This window comes from Phyllobates terribilis, unplaced genomic scaffold, assembly GCF_046119375.1.
Source record: "Phyllobates terribilis strain yellow unplaced genomic scaffold, ASM4611937v1 Scaffold_9__5_contigs__length_417890890, whole genome shotgun sequence".
In the NCBI taxonomy this organism is placed as follows: domain Eukaryota; kingdom Metazoa; phylum Chordata; class Amphibia; order Anura; family Dendrobatidae; genus Phyllobates; species Phyllobates terribilis.
This window is the reverse complement of record NW_027362769.1, coordinates 379028165-379043479: the sequence shown is the minus strand read 5'-3', so window position 1 is coordinate 379043479 and position 15315 is coordinate 379028165. Positions and strand designations below refer to the sequence as shown.

Here is a 15315-nt window from a genome sequence, read left to right as displayed (position 1 = left end):
AGGAATTTGGTGAGAGTCCATGGATACAGCGTCAGCAAACACAGACAATGCTGTAATCACTCCTGATCGAAAATATGACATTAAAGGGGCACTCTGTATTCAGCAAAGAATGGCCGAGAGGCAATGAGATAACATAATAAAACACATTATACCTGTAAGAATATCACAATGACCCTGTAATCAGAGCTTAGGCCTCTTCTAATTACTATAATACTGCCCCCTATGTACAAGAATATAACTACTATAATACTAACCCTATGTACAAGAATATAACTACTATAATACCGCCCCTATGCACAAGAATATAACTACTATAATACTGCTCCTATATACAAGAATATAACTACTATAATACTGCTCCTATGTACAAGAATATAACTACTATAATACTGCTCCTATGTACAAGAATATAACTACTATAATACTGCTCCCTATGTACAAGAATATAACTACTATAATACTGCCCCTATGTACAAGAATATAACTACTATAATACTGCTCCTATGTACAAGAATATAACTATTATAATACTGCCCCCTATGTACAAGAATATAACTACTATAATACTGCCCCCTATGTACAAGAATATAACTACTATAATACTGCTCCTATATACAAGAATATAACTACTATAATACTGTTTTGGTGGCATTATTGGGTGTACTATTGTGGGTTACCTGCGGCAGGGCTTGGACCACTGTATCCAGCAGAGCTCGCATTCCTGTCGCCATCTTTAAAAGCTTCAGGACTACAATGATAAGCAGACAGGTTATGTAGACACATGATAGTCATCAGGTTCTCTGCTCCCCCAATCACTACACGGGGGTTACTGTGAGGTGCAGTATCAGGGGTCTCACCTCGGGCAATCCTCAGCACCCTCATGATGCGGATGATAGTGGGATTGATGGGAAGGGCGGCGTTCATTTCGATCTCCTCCAGTGTGATGCCCATGATGGAGAGCAGGACAATAGCCAGGTCCAGCTGGTTCCATCTGCAAGTGACATAAGCGATATATAGAGTTAAGAAACAGTCCTCATAATTCGGTCCCAATTACGGTCCCCACATGGGGGCGTCACCCAACCCCAACGGCAAATCTGATAAATGTGCAGAAATAGTGGAGAAAGCAACATGGACTTTGTATCTGGAATGTCTCTGCACCTTATAGGACATGAGGCCCAGTGATTGCTGCAGTCTGGAGTGGCGAGTAAACCACCGGACCACCAGGATTGCACACGCTCTACACAAGACCACCAAGAAATAAAATATCAAGGAAAAACATTAAATCCTCTTCTACCCTAAATCATCAAGTAAGGAGAAGTAAACATTGCCCCAGGCCACCAGGGAATGTATCAACCCCTTGTGTGCTCTAGGACAGCAGGGAAAATGATTATTGTCCTTTTCTTCTAACCTAGACCACCAAGGAAAGGGACCATGGAAGGGGACATTACCTATCTTCCACCTTAGACCAAACTGGGGTTTAATAGCAACCACTTGTGTACTCTAGGACAGCAGGGACAATTATTATTATCCCCTTCTTCTACCCTAGGCCACACTGGGGTTTAATATCAACCACTTGTGTACTCTAGGACAGCAGGGAAAATGATTATTGTCCTTTTCTTCTAACCTAGACCACCAAGGAAAGGGACCATGGAAGGGGACATTACCTATCTTCCACCTTAGACCACACTGGGGTTTAATATCAACCACTTGTGTACTCTAGTCCTACAAGGAATACATTATAATCCTCTTCTTCTACCATAGACCACCAAGGAGGGAGAAAGTACTATAGACCACCAAGGAAGGGGACATCACCTCTAGACCAGCAGGGAAATAAATAGTAACCCATTGAATACATGCGCAGAAAACAGAATAATATCCCCTTCTTCTACTCCAGACCAGCAAGAAAGGGGAAAGTACTTTAGACCACCAATAAATAATTCATCTTGCCACTCTACAAGACCACCATGGAATAAATTGTTACCCCGACCCAGCAGGACATATTATATTAACCCCTTGTCTAACTTCGCTCTGCAGTGAATAAGTTATTATTACCTTCTTTTACCACAGAGTAATCCATTATTAACCTCTCCTCTGCCCTAGACCACCAGGGAAAATAACTATCAATCCCTCATGTACCCTAGCCCAGCAGGATATAACATATTAACCCTTTTCTTACCCCACCTCGCCGTGGAAATGAGTATTCCCATAGACTGTTAGGCGCTAAAAGATTAATTCCTCGTCTCCCCTACAGCAGCACAGAAAAATATATTGTTCCCCTCTTCTACATTTGACCATTAATGAAGGGAGAATAACCCTGGACCACCAGGGACTTAAGTGATAAAAGCCAACACTACACTAGACCACCAAGGAAAATATCAACCTCTCGTCTTCCGTAGCGTAGCAGAAAAAATATGTAAACCCTTCACTACCTTAGACCACTATGGAATAAAAAACTATCACGCAGTCTTCCCCAGACCAGCAGGGAATAAAATAATATATTTTTTTGCATCCTAGACCACCAAGATAGGGGCATTAACCTAGACCACCAGGGACTCGAATATTACCTCCTCCACCATCATATACCACTAGTATCTAAAATATTAACCACTAAGACCAGCAGTGAATAAAATATTGTCCCCTTTGTACTCTAGGCTTCCAAAGAAGGGGTCATTGCCCGAGACCACCTGGGACTAACCCTAGCCCAGCAGGACATAACACATTAACCTCTCCTCTAACTTAGCCATGCCGTAAATTATTATCCCCTTCTTTTACCATAGACCTGAACCCTAGACCCATTACTAACCTCGCCTCTGCCATAGACCACCAGGGACTAAGATATTAACAGCTAGTGTTCCCTAGACCAGCAGGGAATAAAATAATATCCGTTTTTACATCATAGACCACCAAGATAGGGGGCATTACCCTGGACCACCCTAGACCACTCGTATCTAAAATATTAACCACTCAGACCAGCAGTGAGTAAAATATTGTCCCTTCTTGCACCCTAGACCACCAAGAAAGGGGGGATTACCCTAGACCTCCAGGGAGCCAAGTGTTAACTACTTCACCACCCTAGACCTCCAGGAAATAAAATATCAACCGCTTGTCTACCGTAGACTATCAACAAATAAAAATATGAACTCCTTCCACTGCCCCAGACCACCAGGGAACGTTTGATTTCTTCTAAATGTTTTGGGTTCTCTACACTTTGCTGCGTCTTATAGTGTTTTGTTGGTTGCAGTACTTAGTTTTCATTTCTTTTCTAAAACAGCGAGATTAGAACTTGTGAAACTTCACATAATGTTGTGATTTAGTCCATCGGCAAATATTGGAGCTCAGATAAATTAGCACGGTGAGTTGTTATACCTGCGGGTCCCTGCGGGAGCGCTGTTGGGAAAATTAGCAAAAACGTTGAGACTTGGCAGCGGTAATCATCGGGCTCTCAGTAGGGCAAATCTTTTTAATAAATTATACCCATACAACTAAACAAGGGACAAAACTAACCCCCTAACTCCCCCCAAAATGTAACAATACAATTTACTCCATACAGATTTCTAATCTCAGATGAACTGACTTTAATGGACCTGTATAAATATGTATGTAGTGAGCGCCCCCTAGTGGAGACAGCAGGCAGCAAAGATTTTATCATTTAGTTCTATGTCTGTGTAAAGATAGGCCCTGTATGACACTGTTTAAGGGGAACTGTCCTGCCACTGTTTATAGGGGAACTGTCCTGCCACTGTTTATAGGGGAACTGTTCTTACACTGTTTAAAGGAGAACTGTTCTGGTACTGTTTAAAGGAGAACTGTACTGACACTGTTTATAGGGGAACTGTTCTGATACTGTTTATAGGGAAACTGTCCTTACACTGTTTATAGGGGAACTGTTCTGACGCTGTTTATAGGGGAACTGTCCTGACACTGTTTATAGGGAAACTGTTCTGACACTGTTTATAGGGGAACTGTTCTGACACTGTTTATAGGGGAACTGTGCTGACACTGTTTATGGGGGAACTGTTCTGGTACTGTTTATAGGGGAACTGTTCTGACACTGTTTGTGGGGGAACTGTTCTGGTACTGTTTATAGGGGAACTGTCCTGACACTGTTTATAGGGGAACTGTTCTGACACTGTTTATGGGGGAACTGTTCTGATACTGTTTATAGGGGAACTGTTCTGACACTGTTTATAGGGGAACTGTTCTGACACTGTTGATGGAGGAACTGTTCTGGTACTGTTTATAGGGGAACTGTTCTGGTACTGTTTGTATGGGAACTGTCCTGACATTGTTTATAGGGGAACTGTTCTGATACTGTTCATAGGGGAACTGTTCTTATACTGTTTATAGGGCAACTGATCTGACACTGTTCACGGGGCTACTTTTCTGACACTGCTATAGGGGAATTTACATCAAAATAAGTAAATTTTCCCTGAAATTACTTCCTTTGGGCGGATATGTATGGCCACCACTGACTCCATCCCATAAGAATTGATAGATGACTTTCGAGTACTGAAAAATCAAACCCATATTGCGGTCATATAATTGTGATGGGCTCCATGTCGCTACTACAGCGGTTTTCATCATTTTTAGTTGCTGTAGGTGACGGCAGTAATGTCCTGTTGGTTTGGATAATCCCAGTGTTTCTCATCTCACTTTACAAAGCTCCGGTATTTATTCTCGGTATTTACTGTCTCAAGGTGCCTTTTCCGCATGCACTAAACCCTCCTGGCTCAGTGCGGCACCGCCATCCTCTGCTCCGCAGTATAACCGCTCAGGGTTGATTTGGATAATAAAAAGGTTAGTGACTCATGGCATCTCCCCTGGCACAGGCCGCTCTGATGATATCTCAGCTTTACAAAGTGCTCAGCACCATATAAATTGTATTCATTGGTAAGAGAGGCATAAAGAAGAGACAATATGGAGGGACCCCCCGCAGCACTGAACAGGGCAAAGAGAGAGGGGACAATGCTGCTGCGGTGATTACCTGGAGACTACATGTCAGACACTCACGGCCGTAAGTCACCCCTAACTACCCGCCTTTACCCTAATATCTTTTCTGTACTGAGATCTGCAGCTCTGTGATGCTGCTTATCATGGAGGAAGGGAGAATTTATGACATTGGTCTGTGCAATCCCCAACCAGTAAATTATACTACAATGTAAGAAAACTCAAGAGTAATGCCAAAGAAAGGAAAATTCTCAAAACTTTTATATTCTTGTACATGGGGGCAGTATTATAGTAGTTATATTCTTGTACATAGGGGGCAGTATTATAGTAGTTATATTCTTGTACATAGGGAGCAGTATTATAGTAGTTATATTCTTGTACATAGGAGCAGTATTATAGTAGTTATATTCTTGTACATAGGGGCAGTATTATAGTAGTTATATTCTTGTACATAGGGGGCAGTGTTATAGTAGTTATATTCTTATACATAGGGGCAGTATTACAGTAGTTATATTCTTGTACATAGGGGCAGTATTACAGTAGTTATATTCTGTACATAGGAGCAGTATTATAGTAGTTATATTCTTGTACATAGGGGGCAGTATTATAGTAGTTATATTCTTGTACATAGGGTCAGTATTATAGTAGTTATATTCTTGTACATAGGGAGCAGTATTATAGTAGTTATATTCCTGTACATAGGGGCAGTATTATAGTAGTTATATTCTTGTACATAGGGATAGTATTATAGTAGTTAGATTCTTGTACATAGGGGGCAATATTATAGTAGTTATATTCTTGTACATAGGGAGCAGTATTATAGTAGTTATATTCTTGTACATAGGGGGCAGTATTATAGTATATTCTTGTACATAGGGAGCAGTATTATAGTAGTTATATTCTTGTACATAGGAGCAGTATTATAGTAGTTATATTCTTGTACATAGGGGGCAGTATTAGAGTAGTTATATTCTTGTACATAGGGAGCAGTATTATAGTAGTTATATTCTTGTACATAGGAGCAGTATTATAGTAGTTATATTCTTGTACATAGGGGGTAGTATTATAGTAGTTATATTCTTGTACATAGGGAGCAGTATTATAGTAGTTATATTCTTGTACATAGGGAGCAGTATTATAGTAGTTATATTCTTGTACATAGGGGCAGTATTATAGTAGTTATATTCTTGTACATAGGGGGCAGTATTATAGTAGTTATATTCTTGTACATAGGGGCAGTATTATAGTAGTTATATTCTTGTACATAGGGGCAGTATTATAGTAGTTATATTCTTGTACATAGGGGGCAGTATTATAGTAGTTATATTCTTGTACATAGGGGCAGTATTATAGTAGTTATATTCTTGTACATAGGGGCAGTATTAAAGTAGTTATATTCTTGTACATAGGAGCAGTATTATAGTAGTTATATTCTTGTACATAGGGGCAGTATTATAGTAGTTATATTCTTGTACATAGGGGCAGTATTATAGTAGTTATATTCTTGTACATAGGGGCAGTATTATAGTAGTTATATTCTTGTACATAGGGCAGTATTATAGTAGTTATATTCTTCTACATAGGGAGCAATATTATAGTAGTTATATTCTTGTACATAGGGGGCAGTATTATAGTAGTTATATTCTTGTACATAGGGGCAGTATTATAGTAGTTATATTCTTGTACATAGGGGCAGTATTATAGTAGTTATATTCTTGTACATAGGGGGCAGTATTATAGTAGTTATATTCTTGTACATAGGGGCAGTATTATAGTAGTTATATTCTTGTACATAGGGGCAGTATTATAATAGTTATATTTTTGTACATAGGGGGCAGTATTATAGTAGTTATATTCTTGTACATAGGGAGCAGTATTATAGTAGTTATATTCTTGTACATAGGAGCAGTATTATAGTAGTTATATTCTTGTACATAGTGGGCAGTATTATAGTAGTTGTATTTCTGTACATAGGGGCAGTATTATAGTAGTTGTATTTCTGTGCATAGGGGGCAGTATTATAGTAGTTATATTCTTGTACATAGGGGGCAGTATTATAGTAGTTATATTCTTGTACATAGGGGGCAGTATTATAGTAGTTATATTCTTGTACATAGGGAGCAGTATTATAGTAGTTATATTCTTGTACATAGGGAGCAGTATTATAGTAGTTATATTCCTGTACATAGGAGCAGTATTATAGTAGTTATATTCTTGTACATAGGGGGCAGTATTATAGTAGTTATATTCTTGTACATAGGAGGCAGTATTATAGTAGTTATATTCTTGTACATAGGGGGCAGTATTATAGTAGTTATATTCTTGTACATAGGGGGCAGTATTATAGTAGTTATATTCTTGTACATAGGTGCAGTATTATAGTAGTTATATTCTTGTACATAGGGGGCAGTATTATTGTAGTTATATTCTTGTACATAGGAGCAGTATTATAGTAGTTATATTTTTGTACATAGGAGCAGTATTAAAGTAGTTATATTCTTGTACATAGGAGCAGTATTATAGTAGTTATATTCTTGTACATAGGAGCAGTATTATAGTAGTTATATTCTTGTACATAGGGGCAGTATTATAGTAGTTATATTCTTGTACATAGGGGCAGTATTATAGTAGTTATATTCTTGTACATATGAGCAGTATTATAGTAGTTATATTCTTGTACATAGGGACAGTATTATAGTAGTTATATTCTTGTACATAGGGGCAGTATTATAGTAGTTATATTCTTATACATAGGGGAGCAGTATTATAGTAGTTATATTCCTGTACATAGGGGCAGTATTATAGTAGTTATATTCTTGTACATAGGGGCAGTATTATAGTAGTTATATTCTTGTACATAGGGGCAGTATTATAGTAGTTGTACTTCTGTACACAGGGGGCAGTACTTCAGGTGTCACCCCCCCCCCCCTATTTGGTGTAAATATCAGCTGTGCATGTAATCACTCTTCAGTCTCCGCTCTATGGCTGTGCTGTGATAATTACACTGTACCTGTCTTTGAAGAATCTTCGAAATCCAAAGGCAACCAGCTTGAGCAGAGCTTCAAAAACAAAGACGATGGTGAAGACGTAGTTACAGTATTTCAGAGCCTCCTCGAGGGACTAGAAGAAAACATGAACACGGAGAGATTAGTTATTTTCACATAAACATGATCCCATCTGGTTTCGCTGAGATTAAACCCTTCCTTGAACCGTGTGACCCCACTCATAGAGAGGATGTGTGTAATCGCACCAGAACTTGTTCTTCTGTTCTCTTCTTGTTTGTTATCGTCTGGCCAAATACTTCAAAAAACAGCAAATGAGGCCAAAATATTATGAGAAGCAGATGGATTGGCAGGATCATTTACGTAATCCGACACGAAAGGCTGCATGAATTATGCATGACAACATGGTTGTACAAGATGGGGGGCAGAAGCGGATCTCCAGCACTGACATACTATCTTCATGGTGATCAGAATGCCAAGATATCTGAATAATCTTCAAAAAAATCAGAAATGCAACCCATCGCAATATGCCATCCATCACTTGGTATATTTTTTATTAAATTTACCAAGGTGGCCCCTCTGCCAGAACAGTAACAGGGCCCCCAGTCACCAGGAACTGAAAATCTCAATGCTCAGGTGAGCCAATTTATCTTCTACGTGGTTGGAAGTATTTGGTCTTGGTCATTGTTACTTAATGGCTTGAAGCCTTGGGTCTTTGGGTTTGTTGCTTTCAGGTCCTTGTCCATGGTGTCCATTGGTTGGTTTGGTCCACGTCCAACTAGCCATCACATGCTTATAGTCTTTTTTATTGGTCTATGGACACAAACTAGCCAGCTACACGCAAGGGAGGCCAACCCTTCTTCGATTAGATCACCAAATGGCTCTCCGGTGACTCTCATTTCCAAAGAGATGGGGTCCCAATCGTCATCAGTTCCCACCCTACCTATATAAATAGTGACTAGAAGACCCATAAGGTGATAGAGAAGATATGAGGTAGTGAGCTGAAGGCTACTGTGCACCTGGTGGTCTACCAGTTCTTCTACCTGACCCGATTGTCCAACAGTGGTTGGTGAAGGTGGGTCTATAGGGCTATTAAAGTGGCAAGTTCTCCCTATATTTTACTTAAAGGGTGAGAAAAGGTTATCAATGGAAAGTGTTTCATAGCGTGGTCTTGTTACCTACCGTGGGTTGGTTGAAGTGCTCCATAGACATGGTGATAACATTGATACCAATGATGAAGGTGATGAAGAGGTCCAGGTAGTGGCTGGTACACAGTGAATGTATGTATTTCCGGGTCGGGGAATAGTCCGCATAGTACGGTCTCCTCTGGGCCTCTGTGTAAAAAATGTAAGAGCCGCAAAGTGAAATATTAGCAGGTCGATGAGGAACATGTGGATGTCGGACATTAAAAAAGCACAAACAGCTGGTGGACGTTGCATCACAGACCGATGGCGGACAAGATGGGTGGACAGACAGATATACAGACAGAACATAGTGCTAGGCTAACCTAAAAACTGCACCAATAAACCAGTGGTATGGGGTTATCCCAGTGATGGGAGCACAGATCTAGCAGAGATGAATCTGTGTGTAATTTGATTCTCATTGAAAGCTCCTACCTGGCACTATTTGTGGCACTATCTATAGGGGCGCTCTGGACGGCACTATTAATGGCAGCAGTGTAGTTCTACAGTAATTATATTGGAGCTCTGATTGGCACTACTCATGGGGGATCTCTGGATTGCTAGCCATGGGGTTGTTGGGGATGGCACTATTCATGCTGATCATCACGAGTCTTTATCACTCAGTGGTTTGATGCCTCAGCCTTCGGTTCTGTTGGTTAAGTGACCTGGTCCTTATTGTCCAGTGGTTGGTTGGTCTCCATTCCACATCTTTGTGGTCCTCTCCACTGCTCTGTGGGAGCTATGGAGAAAGGGTAGCCAGTTTAGATGGCACTCTTCATGTATACACTCTGATTGGCACTACTCATGGGGGCAATCTTCATGAGTTTGCTATAGTGGTCACTGTTATATGGGTTTTGCATATGAGGGTGTGTTTCTGACTCATGATAAAGTCTCGCCAGAAGTATTTCTTTAGAGAAAAACCACATCTAAGAGTCACGGCCAAAAAAAACGCAATGCTGTGAGGTTTAACATTTCTTACTTATGTCTGTACATATTTTGCCGGTAACACAGACACTGACCTGTGCCCGCTATGTGTGACCTTACCCCGACAGTTGCCAAATATGCAGTCAATGTGCCTGGACAAACAAGATTCAGGAACTTGGCGCAAGTGGACAAAAAAACAAAGAAAAGATGTGTTTCCGGAAATACAACGCTCGCTCTTGTGAATGCCGCTGAAATTAACTCGCAAGTGTCTCTCCGAAAAGAATGGCATCACATTGACAAGGAACAAGACATGTCAGCGACACTGCAAAACAGCAGCATGGGAAGACATTGTGCAGGTCTCCTCGAGCACCCAAATCCAAATATACATGGGGCATATCAGAGCCTGAATAAGCGGCAGCTGCCGGAGGTCCCGGAGTGCGTTCTGCAGGGCTCGTAACACAGAGGAGCCCGGCCGTGCTTGTTATTTGCCAATGAATCCGCCTGACAATGCTCCTCCTGGTAAAGTTGGGTACAATTGAATCATGCCCTTAATGCCCATGGCTGGCAGACACTAGAGGAATCTCCTGTTCACTTAATTTTGGATTGTCAATAATTTAGGTTAATTTTATAGAAATTTCACTAAGCATATATTGGTAGAGGATATGTGAAACTAAACTATGGGACTGTGGAGCTGAGCACTTGTAGGACTGTGGAGCTGAGGACTTGTAGGACTGTGGAGCTGAGGACTTGTAGGACTGTGGAGCTGAGGACTTGTAGGACTGTGGAGCTGAGGACTTGTAGGACTGTGGAGCTGAGCACTTGTAGGACTGTGGAGCTGAGGACTTGTAGGACTGTGGAGCTGAGCACTTGTAGGACTGTGGAGCTGAGCACTTGTAGGACTGTGGAGCTGAGCACTTGTAGGACTGTGGTGCTGAGGACTTGTAGCACTGTGGAGCTCAGAACTTGTAGGACTGTGGAGCTGTGTACTTGCAAGACTGTGGAGCTGAGCACTCGTAGGGCTGTGGAGCTGAGCACTTGTAGGACTGTGGAGCTGTGCACTTGTAGGACTGTGGAGCTGTGCACTTGTAGGACTGTGGAACTGTGCACTTGTAGGACTGTGGAGCTGAGCACTTGTAGGACTGTGGAGCTCAGCACTTGTAGGACTGTGGAGCTGTGCACTTGTAGGACTGTGGAGCTGTGTACTTGTAAGACTGTGGAGCTGAGCACTCGTAGGACTGTGGAGCTGAGCACTTGTAGGACCGTGGAACTGTGCACTTGTAGGACTGTGGAGCTCAGCACTTGTAGGACTGTGGAGCTGTGCACTTGTAGGACTGTGGAGCTGTGTACTTGTAAGACTGTGGAGCTGAGCACTCGTAGGACTGTGGAGCTGAGCACTCGTAGGACTGTGGAGCTGAGCACTCGTAGGACTGTGGAGCTGAGCACTTGTAGGACTGTGGAGCTGTGCACTTGTAGGACTGTGAAGCTGTGAACTTGTAGGACTGTGGAGCTGTGCACTAGTTAGACTGTGGAGCTGAGCACTTGTAGGACTGTGGAGCTGAGCTACGTAGGACTGTGAAGCTGAGCACTTGTAGGACTGTGGAGCTGTGCACTTGTAGGACTGTGGAGCTGAAGACTTGTAGGACTGTGGAGCTAAGCACTTGTAGGACTGTGGAGCTGAGGACTTTTAGGACAGTGTAGCTGAGCACTCGTAGGACTGTGGAGCTGAGCACTTTTAGGACTGTGGAGCTGAGCACTTGTAGGACTGCGGAGCTGAGCACTTGTAGGACTGTGGAGCTGTGCACTTGTAGGACTGTGGAGCTGTGTACTTGTAAGACTGGAGCTGAGCACTTGTAGGACTGTGGAGCTGTGCACTTGTAGGACTGTGGAGCTGTGCACTTGTAGGACTGTGGAGCTGAGCACTCGTAGGACTGTGGAACTGTGCACTCGTAGGACTGTGGAGCTGAGCACTTGTAGGATTGTGGAGCTCAGCACTTGTAGGACTGTGGAGCTGAGCACTCGTAGGACTGTGGAGTTGTGCACTTGTAGGACTGTGGAACTGTGCACTTGTAGGACTGTGGAGCTGAGCATTTGTAGGACTGTGGAGCTGAGCACTTGTAGGACTGTGGAGTTGTGCACTCGTAGGACTGTGGAGCTGAGCACTTGTAGGATTGTGGAGCTCAGCACTCGTAGGACTGTGGAGCTGAGCACTCGTAGGACTGTGGAGTTGTGCACTTGTAGGACTGTGGAACTGTGCACTTGTAGGACTGTGGAGCTGAGCATTTGTAGGACTGTGGAGCTGAGCACTTGTAGGACTGTGGAGCTGAGCACTTGTAGGACTGTGGAGCTGTGCACTTGTAGGACTGTGGAGCTGTGCACTTGTAGGACTGTGGAGCTGTGCACTTATAGGACTGTGGAGCTGAGCACTTGTAGGACTGTGGAGTTGAGCACTTGTAGGACTGTGGAGTTGTGTACTTGTAAGACTGTGGAGCTGTGTACTTGTAAGACTGTGGAGCTGAGCACTTGTAGGGCTGTGGAGCTGAGCACTCGTAGGACTGTGGAGTTGTGCACTCGTAGGACTGTGGAACTGTGCACTCGTAGGACTGTGGAGCTGAGCATTTGTAGGACTGTGGAGCTGAGCACTTGTAGGACTGTGGAGCTGAGCACTTGTAGGACTGTGGAGCTGAGCACTTGTAGGACTGTGGAGTTGAGCACTTGTAGGACTGTGGAGCTGAGCACTTGAAGGACTGTGGAGCTGAGCACTTGTAGGACTGTGGAGCTGAGTACTTGTAGGACTGTGGAGCTGTCCACATCTAGGACTGTTGAGCTGAGCACTCGTAGGACTGTGGAGTTGTGCACTTGTAGGAATGTGGAGCTGTGCACTTGTAAGACTGTGGAGCTGAGCACTTGTAGGACTGTGGAGCTGTGCACTTGTAGGACTGTGGAGCTGAGCACTTGTAGGACTGTGGAGCTGTGCACTTGTAGGACTGTGGAGCTGTGCACTTGTAGGACTGTGGAGCTGTGTACTTGTAGGACTGTGGAGCTGTGTACTTGTAGGACTGTGGAGCTGAGCACTTGTAGGACTGTGGAGCTGTGCACTTGTAGGACTGTGGAGCTGAGCACTTGTAGGACTGTGGAGCTGAGCACTTGTAGTACCGTGGAGCTGAGCACTTGTAGGACTGTGGAGCTGAGAATTTGTAGGACTATGAAGCTGTGCACTACTACTGAGCACTTGTAGGACTATGGATCTGTGTATTTGTGAAAATGTAGGTGTGTACTTTTGAGACTGGAGCTTTATTTTGTACTTTGTCCTCCAATCACTAGAGCGGTGTACTTTTGGGCCTTGAGCTGTGCGTTAGTAAAATTGTGAAGCGGTGCACTTCTAGGACTATGAAGCTAAGTAATCTGTGGTCTATGAAGCTGCGTATTTCTGGAACTGCAGAGCTTTTCACTTTTAGGACTGTGGAGCTGAGCACTTTTGTATGGACCTATCTGACCACTTATCTGACTGTGGACCTTGTCCATTGTAGGACCTGTGCATTTATGTGCTTGAAGCTATGCAATTTTGGGGCTATAATTGTGTTCCTATAAGACACTGTGACGTTTTGGGCTTTTAGGACTGTGGAGCTTGGACCTTTTTGGATCATGAGACTGTGTTTTAGGACTGTGGAGCTTCTCAATTGTAGGAAAGTGGATTTGTGCTCTTCTCTGTTCATTTAGGGCTAGAATTGTGCATTTGTAGGACACCATTATTCTGCTGGGACTTGGGGACTATACACTAGTGGGATGATACTTAAAACTTCAGAGCTGTATCCTTTGGACCACACATGATCAAGGAATGTTACCAATTTATTTCTATTTCAATGTGACCATCGTTATTATTGTTAGTTTTGTATCATCCAAAAGTTTGGAACGTCTCTAATCTCTCAACGTCTCTAATCTCTCTGGATTGTCAGACATTTACAGTATATTTTAGGATGAACATAAATGCTTCATCATTTGATCTGCTTAAGCTTCTGCGGTCGGCAACTGCACGGAGATAATGTATTTTTAATGCTCTGGAGAAGAGAAAAAGACGAGTAATTACCCAAAAGAGATGAAAGCTCCTCTGCATGGAGATCATCATTTTACCTTACGACTAAATCTATGAGATAATTGACTTTTCGTGTATCAGGCTGGACTCAGTCCTGGCACCTGGGAATTAACTACTGGACCCTAAAGCTTGTGTACAAAATCTAAACTATGAATTTACAAAACTTTTTTTAGGTCTAAAACTCCGAGACATCTAGCAACATTACAATAAGATGATCACTAGATCCAGTGGGGGGGCAAGGTGACCACATCTGGTGCCAATGGTGGAGATTTCTCAATATGGCAAACCATAGACAGTAAATGTCTAATGGATCTGCAGAAGATTTGATAAAACTAGGGGTTCCTGGACAATATCTTGCCTCCACTTCAGAAGATAAATTCCCAATGTTAGATTTCTGAAATGTAGTAATTCAGGGTGGTCAGGATGTCCTCTCTTCTCACAGAAAAGAAGGGGCTTCATGCCAATGTTGCCTCCATGCCCTGACTTGACTAGCTGCTAAATCACATCAGTTTCCCAAGATGGAAACATATAGAGGTCCACACCACTGCAGTTTCTGGGAACGATGTGGGGGCAAGACTTAATGTTAAGACCATTCTGACAAGCCCAAATCATGACAATGGGTATTGTTGAGAGAGATGACCTTCCATGATAAGTAGATATGTCATCTGGATAAAGGTGAGCCATTTTACCGTTCACGCTCTATCGTTCTTTCTCCAGAAATTTTGCACCAAGTATGGTCAGCCTGTGCTTCATACCAAAAATTACACATCCCTGCCCCATGTGAACTAGATCAAATGATCATCTCTCCAAAGTTCATGGAATGACTCTCATGCAGAACACAAAATCAAAGTCATGCAAAGCTTATCACAGGCTGCGCGATCTGCGGGGGGACGTAGCCGAGGAGGGTATATAGATCAACTCTCAAAGCCCTCTAATATTCTTGTGACTACATTCATAATATGGTGGTGACGTCTTTACCGTCTGCTCACCCCCCCTAAATAATTTGGTATGGTCCACCTTGCGGAAGGCTGGAGAATTTGCGGTTGTCCTATTCTATCTTCCCTACGTGGCTTATCATGGTCACATCTCCGAGTGGCACAGCCATGGTTTAAGCACAGCATGATCCCGGAAAACATGGATACCATCGGACAATACTCAACACAAAGGACGC

The 15315-nt window shown here is 42.7% G+C and overlaps 1 protein-coding gene across 3 annotated transcripts in view; it reads right to left on the bottom strand.

Moving 5' to 3' along the window:
- Positions 1–15315, bottom strand: part of CACNA1H (calcium voltage-gated channel subunit alpha1 H) — a 606200-nt gene that overhangs the window by 19631 nt on the left and 571254 nt on the right. For all 3 annotated transcript variants that reach the window (XM_073648442.1, XM_073648440.1, XM_073648441.1), the window contains exons 26-29: positions 9132–9283; positions 7958–8067; positions 858–991; positions 678–748 (exon numbers count right to left, since the gene is read on the bottom strand). In XM_073648442.1, the coding sequence (XP_073504543.1) occupies positions 678–748; positions 858–991; positions 7958–8067; positions 9132–9283 (467 nt within the window). The remainder of the gene's footprint in view (positions 1–677; positions 749–857; positions 992–7957; positions 8068–9131; positions 9284–15315) is intronic.